The 21,782-nt window shown below is 36.6% G+C and overlaps 1 protein-coding gene and 1 long non-coding RNA gene across 4 annotated transcripts; both read right to left on the bottom strand.

Annotated features, from left to right (window-relative positions):
• Positions 1 to 2,080: 2,080 nt before the first annotated feature.
• On the bottom strand, positions 2,081 to 12,811 carry LOC107800271 (uncharacterized). 3 transcript variants are annotated; one of them, XR_001651351.2, is made up of 5 exons: positions 12,590 to 12,811; positions 12,356 to 12,422; positions 11,397 to 11,483; positions 6,639 to 9,388; positions 2,081 to 6,557 (listed from the first exon to the last, which is right to left on the bottom strand). It is a non-coding gene; the product is annotated as an uncharacterized LOC107800271 (long non-coding RNA). The 3 variants fall into 3 exon arrangements; XR_001651348.2 differs by lacking the exons at positions 2,081 to 6,557; positions 6,639 to 9,388 and adding an exon at positions 10,451 to 10,688 and having other exon boundaries at positions 12,590 to 12,803; XR_001651347.2 differs by lacking the exons at positions 2,081 to 6,557; positions 6,639 to 9,388 and having other exon boundaries at positions 10,451 to 11,483; positions 12,590 to 12,800.
• A 2,730-nt stretch (positions 12,812 to 15,541) lies between these two features.
• On the bottom strand, positions 15,542 to 16,940 carry LOC107800270 (GATA transcription factor 16). The gene is made up of 3 exons (XM_016623419.2): positions 16,255 to 16,940; positions 16,082 to 16,168; positions 15,542 to 15,981 (listed from the first exon to the last, which is right to left on the bottom strand). The coding sequence occupies exons 1-3, from the start codon at positions 16,279 to 16,281 to the stop codon at positions 15,742 to 15,744; spliced, it is 354 nt and encodes a 117-aa protein (XP_016478905.1). The 5' UTR covers positions 16,282 to 16,940; the 3' UTR covers positions 15,542 to 15,741.
• Between the last annotated feature and the right edge of the window lie 4,842 nt (positions 16,941 to 21,782).

Genomic DNA, 21,782 nt, shown 5'->3' with positions numbered 1-21,782 from the left:
AACAGTTTTTGGAAAAAAAATATTATGAGTGAAAACATTTTTTAAGCAATTCTGAGAAACAGAAAGATTCAACAAACAACAGCACAGTCACAAAACTTAAAGTGCCCAGATTCAAATTCCTTTATTACTTAATTCTAGGGGAGGACAAGCAACTTCATAGATAGGGATCATGGGTTGGGGTACACAGGATTTAGAAACACAAAACAAGAGAGAGCACATTGAGTAACAAGGATAGACAAGGGTTAATTCCCATTTAGCAACCAAATTCATAGCATTAGAACATAGACTACTGATTCAGAGTCTTAACACAGAAATCATACTTGATGCTAAAGTGGTAATAGACAGTAAAGCATAGAGGCTAAGTGTAGAAATGGTCATGCTGAGGGTAGGGATTTTAACCATATGGTATAATTGAAATTAGTGGACAGAAGAGATAAGGGCCTTAAACATAAAAGTAGACACATTGGTTTAAAGCAATAAATAGACTGGAAACTTAAACAGGAATAGCATGCTGATTAAAGCGATTGACATGGAATAATGAACTTAAACATGATGATCAAGGCAGCAGACAGGAAAGAATGTAGCATTAAGTACATAAGTAATTAAACTAGTGCAGAAGAGACATGGATTTAGCAGACATGGAGCAATAGATAATCATATAGGTTTGAACTTCATAATGACATTAGAGATGGAAACATACTAGTTAAGGAAGCAAGAGCAGAAGGTAAAGTAGGTAGGATTCAAAAGTCTAGCCTTGACTTCCAGCCAGCTAGACAAACAATGAGCACAAGTAGTAGAGAGAGATGAGAGAAAGTTTTTGTGTGTGTATATTTTGAACTATTGTTCGTGTCTTTAGAGATAAAAATAATAGAGTTTATATAGTAGTTTGAGAGTAGAGTAATTAAGGTAAAAGAATCAACTTTAGTCTATTAAGGAAGTCACAGAATCCAATCACATAAGGGTTCAGAATAAACCTCCCTTAATTGAAGGCAATTAGTCAAACGATAATAATAGGGAGTCTAATTAAGGAAAGAAGTTCAAATCAAACCAAATAAAGGAGTTCAGAATAAGATAATCAGGGTTTAATTAAGGGAAGAATCATGCAAAGGAATCAGCAAATATACAGGTCATCAAATGAGGCAAGAATGACTAATTAAGGTCGTAAACAAGGAAACATGCAAGACTTAGGCATACAAATCTCTAATAGAGCAAATCAATCAGCTAAATTTCAAAGTAACAATGATTTCTAGAAAGAATATATCAACTCTCATAAATAGAAAATGAACTAAGTAAAGACTTCACAAAAATATAGAAATCAGCCGGAAAGCCAGATTCGAACCCTAATAAAGCTCAATTAGGGTAAAACTACAGAATACTGGATTTGACAAAGGAAAATCGTGTAAGTCAAAAATACAGGATGAGTTAATGCGATTAGTAACATTGAAAGACTCAAAATCAAAGCAAAGACTGGAAAAATTAGCATATAGAATCAACTAGGGTTTGAACGCTCATGCAAAAATCAGTCGAAGTGAAGAAGAAACATCTTATTAAACATTAATAACTTAGAAAAATCTTTAATAACATTATGAAATAAACACTAGTTTAAGAAGAATGATTAAAAGGCGAGATAATCAATTAAAGTAAGGGGTTTTTGGAGGAAAACACTTGATAATACCCAAATCATCTCAAATCTATGAAGATCTGAGAAGAGTTGACAACAATGAACTAGGGTTTTCAGAAAAAATAGCAAAGATGAGAGAATAAGTCAAAAATCCATAGATTCGTAACAAAATAAAAAGAAGTTCTTACTCACAGTCGAACCCTAGCCTAAGACAGGCTAACGAGCAAAGTTTCAAACCAGAACCAACTAGGTTCTTCGAGATCTTCTAGCCATGGCGTGTAAAAGTCCAAGACTAGTCGGAGAAGCCATCAAAGCTTCATAAAGAGAAGAGGACCTAATGGTGAGTATATATATATATATATATATATATATATATGTGTGTGTGTGTGTGTGTGTGTATGTGTGTGTGTGGGGCTGCACGCCGCAGCGATATTATATATATGGATCGGGCTGCACGCCACAACGATATACAAATGGATCGAGCTACACGCCACCGCAGCGATATATATTGGATCGGGCTGCGCGCCGCAGCGATATGACGCTGACGCTTGGGCTGTAGGAGCCCCTTTAGAGTCTGCACACCCCTAGTGAGCGTAGTCGACTATAAACTATGGATTGGGTTGCACGCCACAGTGGTTATTATTATTATTATATGAGGTATCTATTGAGCCGGAGTGTTGAGTGTGAGTACTGATTGACTAGAGCTGAGTCACGAGTGACTGAGAGACTTGCTTGAGAGGTTATACTCATGAATGATACCTTACCCGAGGGGCCGTTTATGACATTTTGCTGTTTTCACTCTTCTTTTATACTGAGTCTCTGTTGAAAAATGTTGAATAAATGTTTTCAAAATATCTTAATTGAAACTAAAGTTTTACGAGATAAATGGCTATTGAAGCGTAGATTTGACTTGATATTTCTGCTGAGATTCCTTATATAATTTTAAATGCACGTCACCGCACTCAAACTTTATTTACTTTAGTTACTTACTGAGTTGGCGTACTCATGTTACTCCCTGCACCCTGTGTGCAGATCCAGGTGCCCGAGCATCAGAGTGAGAGCTTCCAACACTCTCAGAGTTTATCTGGAGATCACAAAGTAGTTGGACGGCGTTCGCAGCCCTGCCTTCCTCCTTCCTATCTTAGTATTTTGTTATTTCAGACCATTTTGCATTATTCCGACCGTGTTTTGGTTGTACTTAGAGGCTCATAACTAGTGACACCGGATTCGGGCTGTTTTAGTGTATTTCATACTGTTTTCCGCATATTTCTATTGATTTATATACTACTTATGAAAGCTTAGAGATTTAATCAGTTTTAAAAAATGATTTTTATAAAAGGAATTCGATGTGGCAAGTGTTGGATTGGCTTGCCTAGTACTGCGATAGGCGCCATCATAACTGGGGCATTTGGGGTCGTGACATACTCCCTAACCAAACCTTCAAAGTTCAAACAACGTAAATAAAGAATCAGGAGCTGCAAGATAAGTACAAAATAGAGTAACTTGTACTTCACCTTTTATCTCCATATTAAATACAGCCACAGAACCAAAAGAAAAAAATCCAACATTTCTAATCCACACAAAAATGAGAACATATCAATATCCTAATTACCAACACTCGAGAAAAAGCCATAAAAATCATTGAAAAAAAGCAACTAGAATAAATAAGGACCCAAAAGAAAGAGAAAAATAAAAGCCCTTAGCCATGGCAGCAACTTCAACACACATGGGTTCAACTCATTTCAGCATGTTAGGTTATTGGACAACAATGGGAAACAAGCAACTCCAAAAGGAGAAACATTTTCTCAATTTCAGCACAGCAAGCAGAAGTTGAAGAACTAAAAGTAGAAAAAAATGAAGAACAGAAAGAAGAAGAACAAGCAATGAAACAGCCAAGGCCAGTGGAACCACAGATAAATGTGAAGAGCAAGAATATGAGCAGAGAATATGGAGGACGGGACTAATAAATTAAATATAATGATATTGGTTTGACTCTCAAGTGGATGAAAAATACTCACCTTGAAGAACTGGAGGAAAACCTAAGGACTGGCCAAATTCCTATTCAAACATATGCTCCTCTATTGCAAGTTGAACATTTTCATAATTAACATCAAAAAATTGTTCAAATTCTTGTTATTGGAATAGTTCATTCTCGTATATTTCTCCTTCAACCACCTCTCCCATATCAAACAAATCTCTTGGCTTTAAATGTACCTAAGAACTGGTGCATTATACGACCGCAGAACAGGTATGCGAACCGCATTTCTGCCGCATACCCAGACAGTTTGTCCAGATTTTGGGACCATTTTTTTGCGGTCCACTTTGCGGGCCGCATGTCCATTATACGATCGCATATGAGATCGCAAATCGTGTCGGGGCTCCTATTTTCTAACTTTTATAACCCGACCCCATCCTATTAAAAACACCGCATTAGATCATTTTCCTGTTATTTCACGGCATATAGAGTGAGAGAGGAAGCTCTAAAGAGATATGGAGTGATCTTCATCAAGTCCCCACTCCATCCTTGCCCCAAATCCTTGAAGATTGTCAAGTGAAATTGCTAGGTCTTCACCCTAAGAGGTAAGAGCTTGTGCCATCATCTATAATTTCGAAATTGCCATTAAAATAAGTGATTAGCAAGGGGGTTCATGGGTATAAGGGCTGACAATCTTGCATGCATAAAAGATAATGGGGTATGGGGTGGTTGTGAGCCAAAAGAGATAACAATTATGGTATATGATGATGAAAATCTCTCACAAAAGTGTCTTAAAATCGTTGTGCACACTTAGTGCTTGATAATTTACTTAAATGAGTTAGAATCTCATTCATGCCTCTAATTCATGGTTCAACTTGTAATTTTCATAAAATAGATCGAAATTGCTAGAAAATCCGGAATTTATTATAAGGATTTAAGGAAAGTTTTATTGAGGTATGTATGGCTAAAACCCCGTCTTTTAGAAATTGAGCTCCCTTGGTGTTTGTGTAAATGCGGTAAGATTAAAGTTGGATTGTTATATTGATTGTTGTTTCACATGAATTGGAGTTGCAACCTTATAGGCGTGAAAGATGTGTCTCAATGTGGTCGAAGTGCTATCCTTGATAACTTGAAGAGGGTGCAATGAATATGAATCATGTATTGAAATACCTAGACCTTAGATTAAGATTGAAGCTGCATATGTTGTGCCATTTATGTGAAGTCTCATCTATGTTTACAATTTTATTTGCTCTTGTGTGCACATATTATCCTAAATTACAAATCTAACATTGAAATTGGGAATGATGTGAGATGTGACCTAGTGCCAAATATATGACGTGATAGTTGTAGCCCCAAGTGCCTATGGAATGATATATGTGAAACAAAGATTGAAATGGGATGATTGATGGAAAAAGGAAAACGCCTTGGTAAGGCGGCCTAGCCGATCGGGCCGAGATCGGACGCCATGTCGCATACATAGTGGTATTGTATTTGTGATTGAAGTGTATGTCTCAACTGAGGCAACCTAGCCGATCGGGTCGAGATCGGACTCCGCTCAAGATAACGGTGGTATTGTGGACAATAATGAACAGTATGAAATGCCCCGAAACTAAAAGCTATGGGAAAATAATGTGAAAATTGTGTGATTCTTTTATTTGATAATGTTGTGATCATTTAAAGTGTTTGAGCTATACTTGTGATTTCCTTAATCTTGTATGAAAGTTCTTTCTAACTAGATGGTGTTTAGTTATACATACTAGTACTATTCCATGGTACTAACGTCCCTTTTGCCGGAGACGTTACATTTTTAATGAATGTAGGTGGCTTCATAGCGGATAGTGCCGATCGCGCGTAGCGGAGTATCCTCTTCTCAAAATCTTGGTGAGCCATTTCTCCTTCAAGGGGTTATGCTGTACATCTTTTGTTATAAATATCCACTTTTGAGGTATAGCCGGGGCCTTGTCGCCAGCATTGTCATACTTGTCTTTTGTATCCTTAGAGGCTCCGTAGACGTTTGTGTGGGTTATGTACGGGTGTTGGGTGGTCTATGAATTATGTTGTAATTCTAACTCTTGTTTCTCTAAAGTGAAATGGTATGGAATCTTGGGAAGTTAACTACGGTTTAAGGTTGTGTTGTAAAATGAACTAACAATGTTGAATGTGCAATCCTTCTTATTGTTTAAATAAACGAAAGCATGGTTTCCTTAATCATATTGAGTTGGGTAGAAAGTGTTCGATAAGGCTTGCTCAGTTGGGTTCACTCGATTGAGCGCCGGTCGCGCCTCCCGAGGTTGGGGCGTGACAATCAGTTTCATCATTAACACAGTACACCATATTTGCTTGAGATACTTTAATATAAGGATCATGCTCCTCACGATCACCAGTGTGAATCAATCTAGAAAAATTAACACGATTAAAATTTCAAGCATCTCTTTTGAACCCTCTATCTCGATTAATGTCAGCCCACTGGCACTTGAAGAGCACAACCTTAAACTAACCATAATAATTAAGCTCAATAATATCTTCCAACTTCCCATAATATGGCAAGTCTGCTTGCCTCGCATTTCTGTCAGCGTTGGATGCAATACAAGAGGTGCCAGAGATAAGAAAAACTCCATTATTTTGAGTTTGTGATCCTTGTTCTCTAGAAAATGTCTGAAATTTGAATCCATTAATGTTATAAGCAGTGAACCTTCTCACATCTGGACATCGACCTTGTGCTAGAAACTCCAAATCAGTAAAGATTGTGTTTGTTATATTCGGATTCATAATCCAAATAGACAAAATTCTTTTTGTCAAATATTCAAAATTAAAACAAGAAAGTTAATTAATCATAGACAAGCATTTTCACTCACTCGCTTTGGAAACCAATCAGGAAACTCTTTATTAACTCTCCTTTCTACTTCGGTTGCTGAAGGTCTCTAGCCTCTTGAACTCCTTCTTATGCAATCCCTAAATTCACTACAAAGGAGTTAATTGTATTAATTTTATTCACTTCACTCAAAGTTTTTGTAAAAAATTAAATTAATTTATTTTTCTTACCTAATAAATGGCTTTATTGTTGCACAATTAAGTAACACATATCGATGAGCTTGAGTCTTCTCAAGTTGAGTCAAGGTGAATGCTTCAGAACCTTTGACGGGTTTACCTTGTGTAGGGAATGTAGATGACATTTCAGAAGCCTCGTTAAGATTTGGTCCATCATTTACACATTTAGGCCTATTTACCCTCGACTCAATATCCTCAAAATAACGAGAAAAAAAAGTTGGGGCTTCTTCAACAATGTAACCCTCAGCTATGGAACCTTCTGGTTGTGCTTCCCTATAAAGGACTTGAAATGACCTAGCAATCTATAACCAAAATAAAAAGGTACTAGAATAAGTATTTACTTTGAATTATTATTATAAAATCGATGGAAATTATGTTGAATAAGTAATGTTTTACCTTTCAACAAAATACACCCACCGATAATGTACCGTCCACCTTGTATTAATTCATCCACTAGATGGACAGTTAAATGAATCATTACAGTAAAAAAGGATGTAGGGAACAACATCTCTAAATGGCAAAGTGTGAGTACAATCGGGTCTTGTAGATTTTCTAGGTCCGAGAAGCTCAAGCTTTTCGAACAAAGTTGTCTAAAAAGGGATGAAAGCTCTACCAAGGCTGCAACAACATGATTTGGAAGCACATTTCGAATTGCTATGGGTAACAATTGTTCCATAATGATATAACAATCATGGCTTTTGAGTCCAAATATCCTCTTTTTATCTAGATCAACACAACGAGAGATATTACTTGAGTAACCATCCGGCACCGAGATATTTTTTAAAGTTTTGAGAAAGTCTGACTCTTTTATTTTTTTGGAATTGCAAATAAATCAAACCGACAATTCTCATTCTCATCTGGCCAAAGATCACGCCTTATACCCATATCTTGTAGATCTTTTCATGTAGCAAAGTGCATATAATATTATCAAATACATTCTTCTCAATATGCATAACGTCTAAATTATGGCGCAACAAGTTGAATTCCCAATATGGAAGATAGAAGAATATGCTTTTTTTTCTCCATTGTTGAGTTGCACTTTCCTCAGTACCTTTTTGTCGATTTCTTTTCTTTCTTTCATTTAATTCTGCTAGTTTTCCAAATGTAACATCAAATTCCTCCACTGATTCAAAATATCTGACCCAGTTAACTTCCTTGGAGGTTTTCTCTCTTCCGTATTGCCAAACAAATGAAGCATCATCAATATAAATTTATGATTTCTTGCCAAAAACCGGCAATGACCAATAAAGCACCATTTTATACTATAACGAAGTCGGCAAGGTTCTGTGTTAAAATTACAAGATGGACAAGCAAAATCGCTATATGTGTTCCAACCGGATAAAATTTCAAGTCCAGGAAAGTCGCTAACTGTCTACATAAGAGCTACTCGCATTCTAAACATTTCATTCTTTGATGAATCAAAAGTTTCCACACCTTCACACCACAACTCATTCAACTCCTTAATAAGCGATTGTAGGGATATATCTATATTATTCCCCGCTATATGTGGACCTGGAATGATCATTGAGAGGATAAAATTTGGTTGCTTCATACACAACCAAGGTGGAAAGTTATATGGAACCAAAATCACTGGCCAAATGCTATAATTAGTACTCATCATCCCAAAAGGATTGAAACCATCACTAGCTAGGGCTAATCGAACATTTCTAGGATCAGAAGCAAATTCAGTAAAAGCAATCAAATCTCTTCCATGTCTCACCATCTCATCTCACCATCTCTGGGATGCCTCATGATTCCATCTTTGTTACTATCTTTCACATGCCATCTCATATGCTCTGCAATTTTAGAGCATATGAACAATCTCTACAACCTTGATTTTAGTGGAAAGTAACGCAAAAATTTTGCGGGCATCTTTTGCTTCTTTTTCTTCTTTCCCGTGGTAGACATGTGATTATTGTTGCTCTTCTTAGTTGGCTTCCATCTAGAAGTATGACAATGCTTGCATGTTTCCTCATTAGCATCATCTCCCCAGTACAACATGCAATCGTTTGGACAAGCATCTATCTTGATATAATCAAGATAAAGCCTTTTGATGGTATTCTTGACCTCATAAAAAGAATTAGGTATCCTTGCAAATCCAAGTGCATCCTTCAGTAAATCTAGCATCATAGTCATTCCCTTGTCACTTAGCCCAGACAAACACTTTATGTGATACAACTTTAACAAAAATTCTAGCTTCGAGTACTTGGACCCTTCGTATAATTCTTCACTTCCATCTCTAAGCAACTCGAAAAATTCTTTGTTATTTCAAGAATGCAGATTATTTAATATTTCTTCTTCTCCAACTACTTGTGATGGACCTGCATCAATGCCCTCATGCCTTAAACCCAGGAATGCTTCATTTATCAACAATTCCGTAGGATTTTCAGGAGGCAGTGCATATGGGATAACTTCTGTGCTTCTAGAATTCTCGAACACTTCTGTTTCCCATGAAGAATCCATGTGACATAATTTTGAGGGAATGGCTTGCTAATCAAATGATCTTACACTATCTCTCTAGTCTGCCACTTTCCAAAACCACATTTAGGACACGAACATTTTATTCTATCTCCTATAGAAGCATTATTAAATGCAAAATTTAAAAATTAATTCAAACCAAGTAAATACTTTATTGTATTTCTAGGCATTCCAATCCAAGATTTATCCATTGGAAGGTATTGATATAACCTTTCAGAAGTGATCAACCGATAAGGATTTCTCTGAGCAAGAGTGTTTACTATAACCTACAATATTTCGATGAGAAAGGATGATTTAGTAACCTATCAACGCAATAACATTATGAAATTTTGTAAGATAATAAAAAATGGCACAAGAAAATATTTGTTAAAGAATAAGAATCATAAAGTTACCGTGATATATATAACTTTGAAGTTCAGAATGTCTAAAGAAAGTATCTTTTTTTACACAAAGAGTATATCTTCTTTTGCAATAATACCTTTCATGCATGAAGGAGCACCGCTGTATGCAATATTACTAGGAGATCAATGTTACAACGGATTTATGGTATATACATGTGAATAAAAATTTACAACACCAATACCATTTGACTAAATATATCATGTTTCTTCTCTAATAATTAAGGTAACCACATATATGTCACTATCAGGCTTGAAATAAAGAGTTACTAGTATTTATTACTATTAAAATCCAATTTTATAATTAAGTCAATTTTGTGTAAAATAAAATACTGCGTATATACAATTAATGTTAGTGTACAAAACTCAAATGTAACTGAAGGATGCAGAATTGGTGTAGTTAATTATGAAGAGCATGTTTCTGGTGGATAAAGCAATAACTGAAACAAGTTTGAAGAACATGTAAATGCTTCATGAACCCCAAGATCTGACAAAACATCATGTTGCAACACATCCTGAGGTCAACATGTTGCTCCGCATAAAGTAATAGCTTGAGTTCAAAAATTATGGTGGATACTACATGCAGCAGCATACTAGCATTATACCTCAAGTGAGTTTGTACAAACTTAGAGACTATTTAGTAATATTCTACCTAATTGCCATGATTTGAGTATCAGTTAAAGGTCCATGGACTCATTGCAACCAATTGAAGTTCAAAAAGAAATTCATTTCAAAGAACATTTGATTGAGACAGTATTTTTCCAAGATTTAGTACCCTCCACTTTTCCATTAAACTATCTTCCTACTAAATTACAAACTCATCCATAATTACAATAGCATTCGTTAGGTATATTGTTCTTCTATGTCCTCCTTCTATCTTTGCAAGCCAACACAGAGTTTTATTCTTATAGAACAAAACCAGCCAACTAATAAGCACATAACTGAAGATCATCAACTGCCAACAACAGCATATACACATTGCGAATTCAAAATATACAAGGGGGGTTACATGCTAGAAGTACCTTGCGAATTCAAAATATACACATTTCACAGAGAGATAAACTGGTTACTTGAAATTAACAAAGTGCCCGGCAACATATCACCAAAGTTATATTTGAGTAGAAACTTCATAGAGAGTGCAAAATTGACATATCCACGTGCACAAAATCTGACAGCCACAGTTAGCATCAGGCATGGACTGAGTCCATTCTTTAGCCCAACAAATAAATGAGCACAAGAAAACCAACAAGTATGGCAACAATGGGAATAATAACAACCTTTTAGAAACTTATTCTTAAATGAACAATAACATAGAAACATTTTTTCCTAGAAAATTAGCATTCTACAATAGGCAAACAAGAAACAGGGGAATGAATAGAGATAACAAACAGCTCATAATTCAATTACAAGTACCATAACAGAAACAGAGGTATCCAGAAAACAAATATATGATAATTACTTTCAAAATAACACATTTAAAACTCTTCGAATACCCTATTCAAGTTACAAATGATTACACCACTGTTTTCGTGCTTTTGTTTCTCATAATTTCTCAATGTAAATAGGATAATGCATTGGACAAACAAACAAACAATAGAATGACACAAAACCATCATCGTGGTGTGCAATTTCTAGCTGACCTGGCAACTCTAACTAAATAAACAGGGAAAAAAGACCTCTTTTTAGATCCATTAGCAACTGATTCAAAGCTCAACATATGAATGACTACATTATTCACAATCGACCCGCGAGTACTAATAAAATTAGACAAAATGGAGGCGGTAATATAGAAGTAGTACCTCTTGGAAAAAGCGGAGTTAGAAGTGTTTAAGCCAAAATGTTTTGGGGGTGATTACAATAAATCTTAGCGAATTACCTTGAGACTGATTCAAACATAACGCAGAGCAGAAAGAGGAAATGCGGCCACTGACAATTGTGTCTTCTCTAAAGGTCCCCAGGAGTTCTAAAAGAAAAGTGTGAATTACATTGGGTTTTACTAGAGAATTTATTTCGCAGAAAAAGACAAAGCGCCATAGATTAATATGAAATATTTCTCGGTTTTGCATGTCAGATATTGATGAATGTGCGGATTCAAATGCCAATTTGTGAGAACACAATTGCATAAACAAGCTGGGAGTTACAATTGTTCCTGTCATGACAAGCCTTGCCATTCATGAAGCCCAGGAATGTCTATCACCAATTTTGGAGAAACGAAGTAAACCAAAAAGATTGGGAGTTACAATTGTTCCTGTCATGAAGGATACACCGGAGATGGTAAAGAGAATGGTCATCGGCTCATGGTTGTATTGCACTAAACTCAAACTCTGAGTTCCCATGGATCAAGTTTTCTGTTGGTAAGATTCTCATAAATTGAACCTGTTTCCGTGTTACTAGTTAATGCTTATTGTAGAAATTTACTTACTAATTACTTTACAAGTAACCTAATTGTGTAAATATTGTTCTTTATACCATCAATACATAGAACTTAATCTTTTAAGCAAGTATTATACATGATGGCGTTAGAGATATCACTAATTTTTAAACACGCCAAACAAATCATTGTAAATAAAATGAAAGGAAAAAAGGGTAACGACAGAAATAGAGACATGCAAACTGATTTCACAGCTTAAATAAGAAAATGTTTACTCCTTTCTATAGTTTTTCGGTTTTCATCTAAACCCAGCTTGAGTTTTCAGAACTAGACTAGTATTTCGTTTGTGAACTAGAACCAGCAAAAGGAAATATTTCAATTAAGACCCAAATCACATAAATTAACCTACAAAATACACACAAAAAACAAAATTAACCTAATGCAAAAGGAGAAAGAGGACTTACATCTCGGTTTCAACAAATAGTGTTATATCCTTCTTCAAATTACACCGATTCCACCAAATTTCTGCTACTTTCGGTTGAGAATCGAAAAACATCAAATGAAAGAAAGAGAAAAAAATCAGTAAAGGGAAAACACAAATTAACGGAGAAAATAAACTTAAAACCCACATGCATGAAGAAAGAGAGACAAAAAAGCAAAATCAAAGAATGGAGAAGAGCAAAATCAAATTAACGTACGTCCAATTGATAGATAGATCTGAAGTTATTACATGGATTTCGCTGAGAGATGCTGAAATGAAAGGGTTATTGTAGAGGACCGATTATTGTGAATGGCTAGATGGGAAAATTAAAGGGTTTCTGAGAACGGGGGAAAGAGGGGTAGCTGAAAATGAGAAGGGGGTTTGGGAAAAAGAAAAAAAAGGAATGGATTAAAAAACGAGGGGAACATTGGAGTTAGTAGGCCCTATTTTTTTAAGGGTTGTGGAGGTTAACGACCACTTTAAATTTAATATATTTGCGGGGTAAATAAACCCCCGCAATTTGATATAGATTGCGGAGGTCATAGTAACCCCACAATAAAACTTCCGCAAATTTAGTATTTTTTTGTAGTGTTTATATTTCAGACTTATTTTGTATTAAGCAAATAGTGTTGAGTTGTACTTAGTGGCTCATGACTAGTGACACCAGATTCGGGTTGTGTTGATGTATTTACGTACTTGTTTCCGCGTATTTCTTTTGATATCTTAAAATGAATGATTTGAGACTTAATCTGTTTAGAAAAAATGAATTTTTCAAAAGACCTTCGTATTGTTTGTGTTGTTTTAGCTGGCCTAGTACTGTTATAGGCACCATCATGACCAGGATGTTTGGGGTCTTGACAGAGTGTTGCGTAAGAGGATGAGATTTGCCGAGTATCAGGAGCAATCTCAAGGTAGTTATAGACCCCGGTACTTCGGACGACTACATATGCCTCCAACGCCTCAGTCACAGGGTTACAGGTTCGACCGACATGCTCGGTCAGGACCAGGTGAGAGCTCACGTGCATCGGGTTTCCAATGATAGTGAGGTTCAGGGCAAACAGGTTCGTTTCCTCCATGGTGTGATATTTGTAGTAGAGGACACCTAGGCCATTGTCGTGACCCACCTTCCAAAGGATGTGTTTCTCACATAGTTTCCTGCTATCCATTAGTCTTCTCCAAAAGTGTCATTGGGTGTAATTCTTCTTTTTGATAGCTGGATGTAATCTTTTACGATACTTTGCTTTCAAGAAGAGAGTTAGTAATGAAGGGCAAGTTCTAAAATTCCACCAAGAATTAGCAGGGAAAGAGATCCAAATGTCATGCAATGCTCTAAAGCCAACCTCTCCCCCATCTTTTGGAATACATAAATGTATACGGCCAAAATTGGGGAGTTTGATTCTGGGGCTACTATGTCGCCCCACGCCTAACCTCGAAGAAGCCCGAAGCAGAGCGTGAGGTGCGACCCCGAGGTGTGTCCCTCGAGGGAGCATATCGAAGGCTCACTGCGGTCGGCCTCGGAGCAGTACAATCGATGATCATCATGGAGAAGCGGGAAAATTCCCAAATATACGTGGTTAGAGCTGACCAGGTTTGCAAAGAATAGTACTAATCCGTACTAAGTCATTATACAGTTGTACCAGTAGAATTTCCTCGTTACTATTAGACATGTACTATGTTGGGATTCTCCCTCATATATAAAGGGGACCTTGTCATCTTGTAGGAGGATTCGGATTATACACCACATATTAAATACAATACAACATTCTCTACTCTTTGCCTAAATAATTGTTCTTCACACTTATTGTTTATTCTTTCATTGTTCATTCATTGTTCATTTATTGTTCTTTATTCATTACTCATTATTAACCGCAAAAGGCCATCTTTGAAGCCCTCATTATCATTAATTCTTCGTCAATTGCTCATTGCTATTAGCCCATCTAGACCTCGAGGCCCTGCTCCAGCCAGCTCGAGGCCCAGTCTTGTGGCCCTATTGATTTGCATTTCTTATCTTCTCTACTTACACCTAGCATCTACTGCCTAACAACTATAGTATTAAAGTAAATAACATATTTTTAGAATCACAAAATCAAATAATAATTATAATTACCATTTTCAAAGTAAACAATAAATTCTGCTAAAAGGACCAATGGTAATTAACCAGATGTCCATTATTTTTTGTCACCACCGCATAGCCATCGGCAACAACTACTATTTCACAACTATCATTGCCAAATATCCTTCGTACAATCAACGACCAAGCATCACTTTACAACTATCATCGAACTACCATTAGTGTCGCATGTCACTGCCTCTAGCCTTTAGAGTGTGGTCCATCAAAGAAGCGATTTATAGAGATACCATGTAAATTAATATTTTTGTAATATATTGTGGATATAATATTGTTTATGTATTTGAATTCTATAATTAGTTTTACATAAGGTTATAAAAGATTATTCACACTCGAATGAGGAGAAAACAGACAATCTTAAATGTTCAGTGTTTAAATCCAAAGACAAAATCTTAATTATCAAATATATTTAGATTCAAGAAGTTTAATTTTAATAAAAACAAAGGAGGTATGAGCCAAAAAAATTTAAAAAGCAAAATTCTTTCTTTCTTCCCCACTTCTCCACCAATTAAACAGCCATGTAACTCTTTCCCTTATATTCGTTCTCTTTTTCTCCTTTCTTCCCTTTTTCTTTGCCTAGCCTCCAAACACAATATCCTGTGGCGCAAGCTGACAATGACTATAAATGTGATGGTAGTAACGAATTTAATAATTTTGGCACACAGTTACGGCTGCATACTCAGAGTCGCCCTAGAGCAATAATCACTGGTGAGCCGAATGCACTTGACACCAACCAATTTTGAATTTTTTAATAGGGATATTACATGATGTTGATAGTACCAGTACCAACTCATGGGCGTTGAATTTAATATTCAGTAGTGACAAAATTAGCTGGATTTCTACTTTTGGGATGCCCAGTTTGAAAATTGAAATTTCCCTCGAGTCAAGAGAGGAGAGTTTCATGCTTTGTATGGTAATTAATGGAGTCTATCTAACAGATGCATTCAGAACTGAAAGATCCTCGACAGAAAGTACAAGTAACACGACAAAATTCCAAAGTCAAAATTTGAAAACAATTTGAATCAAACTCTAGATTCGAAATAGATCAAAAAGAGTCAAGATTTACTTCTACATTGGTTCATTCTCATCTGCTGCTGCTCTTCATTAGGCATTACAACTCATGAAACTCAGAATCAGAAAACTAGACTTAAATGGGTCAATTAATTAGTAAGAATACAAGGGGTTTCCACTTGGTGCTACTGCTACTATTACTAGGACTTAGGATTAGAGTAGTAATTTTCTTAAGCATAAACAGATCCACAGGAAAGAGCCATCAATAGTATCGCCGCTTGTTCTTCCTCTCTTAATTTGCCTCCCAATGTCATCAATTTCATCTTCAATGACTGTCCAATTTTTTCTCTACTGTTTTTTTCTCCACTGATTTTCCTCTTCTTCTTGCCTTTATCACTTCTTTCTTTGTCCAGACCTAAAAGCTGCCTCCTCTTCTTGTTGTATTTGATCCCACATGCGTTACATAACGACTAAGATACAAGTACAATTAAAAAAGTTAGAACTTTGATAAGGTAAGCAAACACAAGAAAACAAATTGGGTCGATAAGATTTTGAACTAGGAATTTTTACCTTAGGACCTGCTGGACCACTTCTCCAAAGAGGCGTTCTTGTGGTATGACAATCACAGCAAGTTTTCATTTCCTCTACTTGTGATCCCTAAAAAATCAAAGAAAACATGAGATCAGCAATCAGAATCAGAAATGAAAAGCCAAAGGAGATTAATTGATATTCACTTGATTTACCTTTACTTCCGTCAGATCCATTCTCATGGGAAAAAATTTGTCCTAAATGGCTTAACAAATGCTACTGGAAATACCGATCAAGATCAAGTAAGTAAAAAGGGATCTGGAAGAGAAAGGAACAAGTTTAAAGGAGGCTACGTAAGATAAAAAAGATAGAGATTGAAAGGCGGGAGAAAGATTGGTACAAGAGTGAAAAATTTGTACCGTTAATGTGGAGTTTAGTGAGCTAAGAGAGAGACGATAGAAACTCTAGGTTGGAATGGCTAAAAATATAAGGGCAGGGGGGTTGTAAAGGACTAAAGGGGTAGGGAAGCTAAAACGGCGATATCTGGTGGACTGGAGACTAGTCAGCAGGACACGACATCATAGTTGACTCTAGATTCGAGTTTTGCAATTACACTATTACCTCTCTGGTTCCAATAGTTTCCTCTTCACAAATCTCAGCCGTAGAATTATTATTGATCCAACGTTCAGTCATTCGAACCTATGTTGTCTGCTAGTGCTAACGAGGGATGTGGTGGAAATACACACCAGTAGTGATGCCAACTTTCTTTTGTTATTCAAGAAGTGTGGGTAAGATGACAAAAGGCAAAACCATGGGCATGCCACAAGGTTGCTCTTAATTTGATAGTTTGGAGTAGTTCCTAAAATTTACGTTAAAGTGTATATCTCTTTTGTTCCTAAAGAATTATATCAACGGCCCACATGTAAAGCCAAAATATACCAGTAGCTACATCAAATGAAAGTGGATAGCCTGACCATCACTTCAATTATAAGATCAATAAATGGAGCTTCATTTGATAATTCTGGAAAAGGAGACATAGGAGGTGTTTTCCGAAACCATAAAAGTAACAGGATATTAGGATACAGCAAAGCATATTCGTTTCACGACTACTATATATGTTTGCAGAGTTAACACGGATTGCAGTTCATATCCCTTAGTCATTAAATTTGACTTAAAGGAGGTAATCAATATGCTACTCATGAATGGTAACGAATGCTATTCTCATCTAACTGATGGATGCAGGTCAATGATTATATAATTGCTTACCCGTAAAACGGAGTTGAATTTGAAACGAGGTTTATAAACAAGCGAATCGATTTGATCCTAAAATGACAAATAAATTAAATAAAATGCAAGACTTAGCCTTGAAATCGAGATAAGACAGCAAATAACTTGGTTCCGGGAGCAAAGCTTCCGAATGCAGTAATAAGAATATCAATAGATAAGAAATAAAGTGTTATTGAGCTTTTCAATAATATGTAGCATACGTTTGTCACAAAATTCATCTCTTACCATGGATGTTGAAACCACTATTTATAGATGCACCTAGGGAACTAGGATCAAGCCCTTTTTAAATGACAATTATGGGGGCCATTGATGAATGTGTAACGGCAGGCTATGAATGCTGAAATTCTCTATAACGGATTGTGTATTTAATACTGAAGAATATCCTTCATTGAATGTCATCGGGTGGCAAAAATTTGTTTGTCTTTATTAGGAACATTCTCTTCAGGGTCTTCCCGGTGCCAACCAAAGTTCTTGTCCCCGGTCTTGATTTCTACCTGCCTCGCTTTCTATCTGTCTTCGATTCTATATGTTGCTATATTATTTGAATATTTAATGCGAACTAATTTTAACCTATACATATAGCCCCCTACTTTCCGGTGGCATATGTTTGTGTCATCGGGAAGTCGGTGAAGATACCTTTCTTAACGTAAAATTTTCTGATCCCTTCTGAAAAGTTTCTGACGCTTGATCAGACTTACGTCTCTCCGTAATTAATGCCCCGAACACGCATTACTCCGCGATTTAACAATACTTTTGCCGGTTCTCGAGGTAATTATGGCCACGATTTTAGCCGCCTATTCCTTTACTTACACATCTCATATTCTTCTTTTACACTTTACAAAATTTTAAAGTCTCTCAACTCTCTACACTCAACCCTTTCTTGCTTTCACTCTTCTTTTATCTTCTTTTCATACTTTGTACTTGTGCTGCTTGGCACGATTGTTATATAAAAGTTCTTTTCGTTCAAGCATTGCTCAAAGTTTACTTTTTTGCGTCGAATTATGCAAGGCTTCAAGTGCATTTTTTCCCGATAGCTTTTGGATTCCGGGCATAAACTCTTCGGGAACCAACCCTTTACTGTGAGAGATTCATAAGAGAAGGCTCTTTTATGTTTACGGTGCTCTTGAAAAGGACGTCTCATGTTCATTCCGGCACTAGCATTTGAAGTATTTGATTAACTTTCAAATGACAAAATTAATTCATTGTTTGGACAAGAAACAAGATAAAAATAAAAGAACTTTATTTTATTCCTCCCATTTTCAAAATACATAAGCATTCATTGTGCTGAAAAGAAATTTTCATTACTTGTGGCTAACTTGTACAACTTATTTCTATGGAGCTGGCCGAGCAGTCCCCGGTCCGGATGATACATCTTTGTTCCTAGTTTTTGGTAGTCCCGATTTATGTGGTGGCAATTGGGTTTTCATATTCTCATATTTCCCTCTCCCCCAGTGTTCGAATACGAAGAATGTGAATTGGAACACTGGAAGTCTTGTTCCTTTGATGATTCCACTAGTGAATGGTTGGATAAACTTTAGTCCGATAGCAAGCTTCGTTTCCTGTTAGGAACTTTGCTACCGAGCCAAAGATTATCTAACCACCACATCGGCTTGTAGTGAAGGAGCACTCGTGACGGTCGGATAGCTTTTGGTTATATAGCAAGCTTTATTTCCTATTAGAAACTTTGCTATCGAGACAAAGACTATCTAATCATCCCGTAGTGGCTTGTTATTTAAAGGTCTTATTTTATGCTAATGTCGTTTCCTTCGTAGTATATTTTCTGTTGCTGTTTCGCTAAAAACCTTGCTAGAAAAATTCAATGTGACAACAACTGGATGAAGGAAAAAAGGGTGCAGCACATACTTTCAGTATAAGCGGTGCTCATAAGCAATAGTACCTTTTGAGATGTGTCATGTTCCATTTGCTCGGCAATTTTACTCCGTCTTGATTTTCCAATTCATAAGCTCATTTCCCGATGACAGTTGAAACCTAGTAGGGGCCTTCCAATGTCGGGCCCAACTTCCCTGCGTTGAGCTCTCCGGTGTTTTGAGTCACTTTCCTTAAAACTAAGTCCCCTACTTTGAAATAACTGAGATTAGCTCTTCGATTATAGTATTTTTCCATTCTTTGTTTCTGAGCCACCATCCTTATATGCACCAAGTCTCTGTATTCTTCCAGTAGCTCCCATCTAACCAGTAACACTTCATTATTTGCTTCTTCATCCGCCTAAAAGTATCTCATGATAGGTTCTCCCACTTCTACCATGATCAGGGCTTCTGCTCCGTATACGAGAGAGAAAGATGTCTCTCTTGTGCTTGACTTGGCTGCCGTTTGGTATGCCCATAGAACTCCCGGTAACTCTCCGAAGCCATTTACCTTTGGTTGCTTCTTATCTCTTTTTGAGATTTTGAATAATCACCTAATTTGTCGATTCCGCTTGGCCGTTTGCGCTCGGGTGATATGGTGAAGATGTCATTCTTTTGATTTTCAAGTTTTTAAGGAACTTTGTAACTTTTGCGCCTATAAATTGCAGCCCGTTGTCGCAGGCCATTTCCTTTGGTATTCCGAACCTAAAAATTATGTTTTCTAACAGGAAATCGACCACTTCGCGCTTGCTAATTTTTTGGTAAGGACCTGCTTCAACCCACTTAGAGAAGTAATTAGTTAAAATCAAAAGAAATTTTACCTTACCGGGAGCCGACAGCAGCGGACCGACTATGTCCATTCCCCATTTCATGAATGACCAAGGCGACAATACTGAATGTAATAGTTCTGCCGGTTGATGCACAAACAGTGCGTGGCATTGACACTTGTTGCATTTTTTAACAAATGCCTTAGTGTCTTGTTCCATATAGGTCCAATAGTATCCTACCCTAGTTAACTTTAATACTAGCGAGTCTGCACCAAATTGATTTCCACAGATTCCTTTGTAAACTTCTTTCATGATGTAATTAGCCTCGGAGGCTCCTAATCATTGGGCCAACGGGCCTTGGAAAGACTTTCTATACAACTGGCCTCCTCTAAAGTTGTACCGAGCTGCTTTTAATGTGGAGTGCCCAGGATGCCTTTGAATCTTCGGGTAGTTTGCCATGATCCAGATAGTCGATGATCTCATTTGTCCAGTCCCAGACCAAATTAGTTGCATTTACTTCATAATAGCCTTCCACATCCAATATTGAATGCATGAGCTGTACGACCTTACTGGAGTTAGATCCCTTTATTTCTGTGGTCGAGCCCACATTGGCTAGTGCGTCTCCTTATGCATTTTCTTCACTCGCGATGTGGGTGATTGACCATTCCCTAAACCATGTGAGTAGAGTGTTACAACCCATATTCACGTATGTTAGCTCATGCCATAAGGTAGTCAACGTAAATCCATGAAGAGATTATCTTTAAGATTATAAGAAGTTAATCCTATTGGTCTTAAATGATACAAAGGTGTATAAGGGTGGTTAACAAGTATTAAAAATTAAACGAATCAAGGATATTATCAGCCGTATTTTTGGATAAACCTAGAGGTGCTTAATACACTCAAGAGGTAGTGTTTTAAGGTATTTGAATCATATAATATCCGTATTATAAGTTTTGAAGTCAAATGAGTTATGAGACAAAAGTCGACAAAAGTTGTCACAACTTAGGTTCATAATTTTACTTAAACATTAGATCAAATGTTACTATGTTTTTCTCCCAATTTACTTAGAATTATGGGGTAATATACCCACCAAATTGAAGATCTATGAGTCTAGTTTCCAACGCATTAAACCGTTCATCGATACGATATCGGAGCAGAGAGATATTTGTGTTTTCGTGAGACTGCGCCAAGCACCTCTCTATGGGGCCCACTTAGGCGGTTTAAGACATTTGGGTATATATATGATGCCTCCAACCCGTTTTAAGTCATGTTTTTCACGATATTCAGACTTTAGAATCCTAGGAACACCCTCTAAAGGTTCTCTCAAGATTCAAGACCCAAACAAAGGGCAAACAACACAAATCAAATGTCGGGAATCCCGTGGCACTAGTAAGTTTCTTTTTCTTCTTGTTGTTGCTCATTTTTGTGTTGTTCCAGCTCGTGTGGGAGGTTGTTTTAAAAGGTTTATGTTCTATAAATACTCCCTCAAGTTCTTAATATCAACCCTAGGAAATTTCAAGCCTTCTAAAGTGGTTTTAGTGCCGAAAAACTCTAATTGACTGCTAGTTTCACTTTCTTGTTGTTGTGGCAGCATTGGAGGGATATTTCATGGAAAACTAAGGTCAAATTGGAGTTGTTCTTTCTGTATAAAGGTAAGGAACCTCTTACTCTATATGTATTTAAGATTATCCAAGTTGCGGCTAAGTCATTGAAGCTAGAACTTGTGAAATATATATCGAAAGGGTTGGTAGTAATGTTTTCGGTTGGTGTACTGTTTTGGGAGGTTCAATATGATTAACATTGATGTTGTTTGGGCTGTTTGGT

The sequence above is a fragment of the Nicotiana tabacum genome, chromosome 22, assembly GCF_000715075.1.
Source record: "Nicotiana tabacum cultivar K326 chromosome 22, ASM71507v2, whole genome shotgun sequence".
NCBI lineage: Eukaryota > Viridiplantae > Streptophyta > Magnoliopsida > Solanales > Solanaceae > Nicotiana > Nicotiana tabacum.
Note: the sequence above shows the minus strand (reverse complement) of the source record. Positions and strands in the feature narration are given on the sequence as shown.

What these genes read in the sequence shown, in the direction of transcription:
- LOC107800270 (XM_016623419.2), bottom strand. Translation starts at nt 16,281, where the DNA reads ATGAGAATGGATCTGACGGAAGTAAAG. An exon ending in TGGATCTGACGGAAGTAAAG is followed by an intron (nt 16,169 to 16,254) that starts GTAAATCAAGTG and finishes TTGATTTTTTAG; the next exon opens with GGATCACAAGTAGAGGAAAT. An exon ending in GTGGTCCAGCAGGTCCTAAG is followed by an intron (nt 15,982 to 16,081) that starts GTAAAAATTCCT and finishes CTTGTATCTTAG; the next exon opens with TCGTTATGTAACGCATGTGG.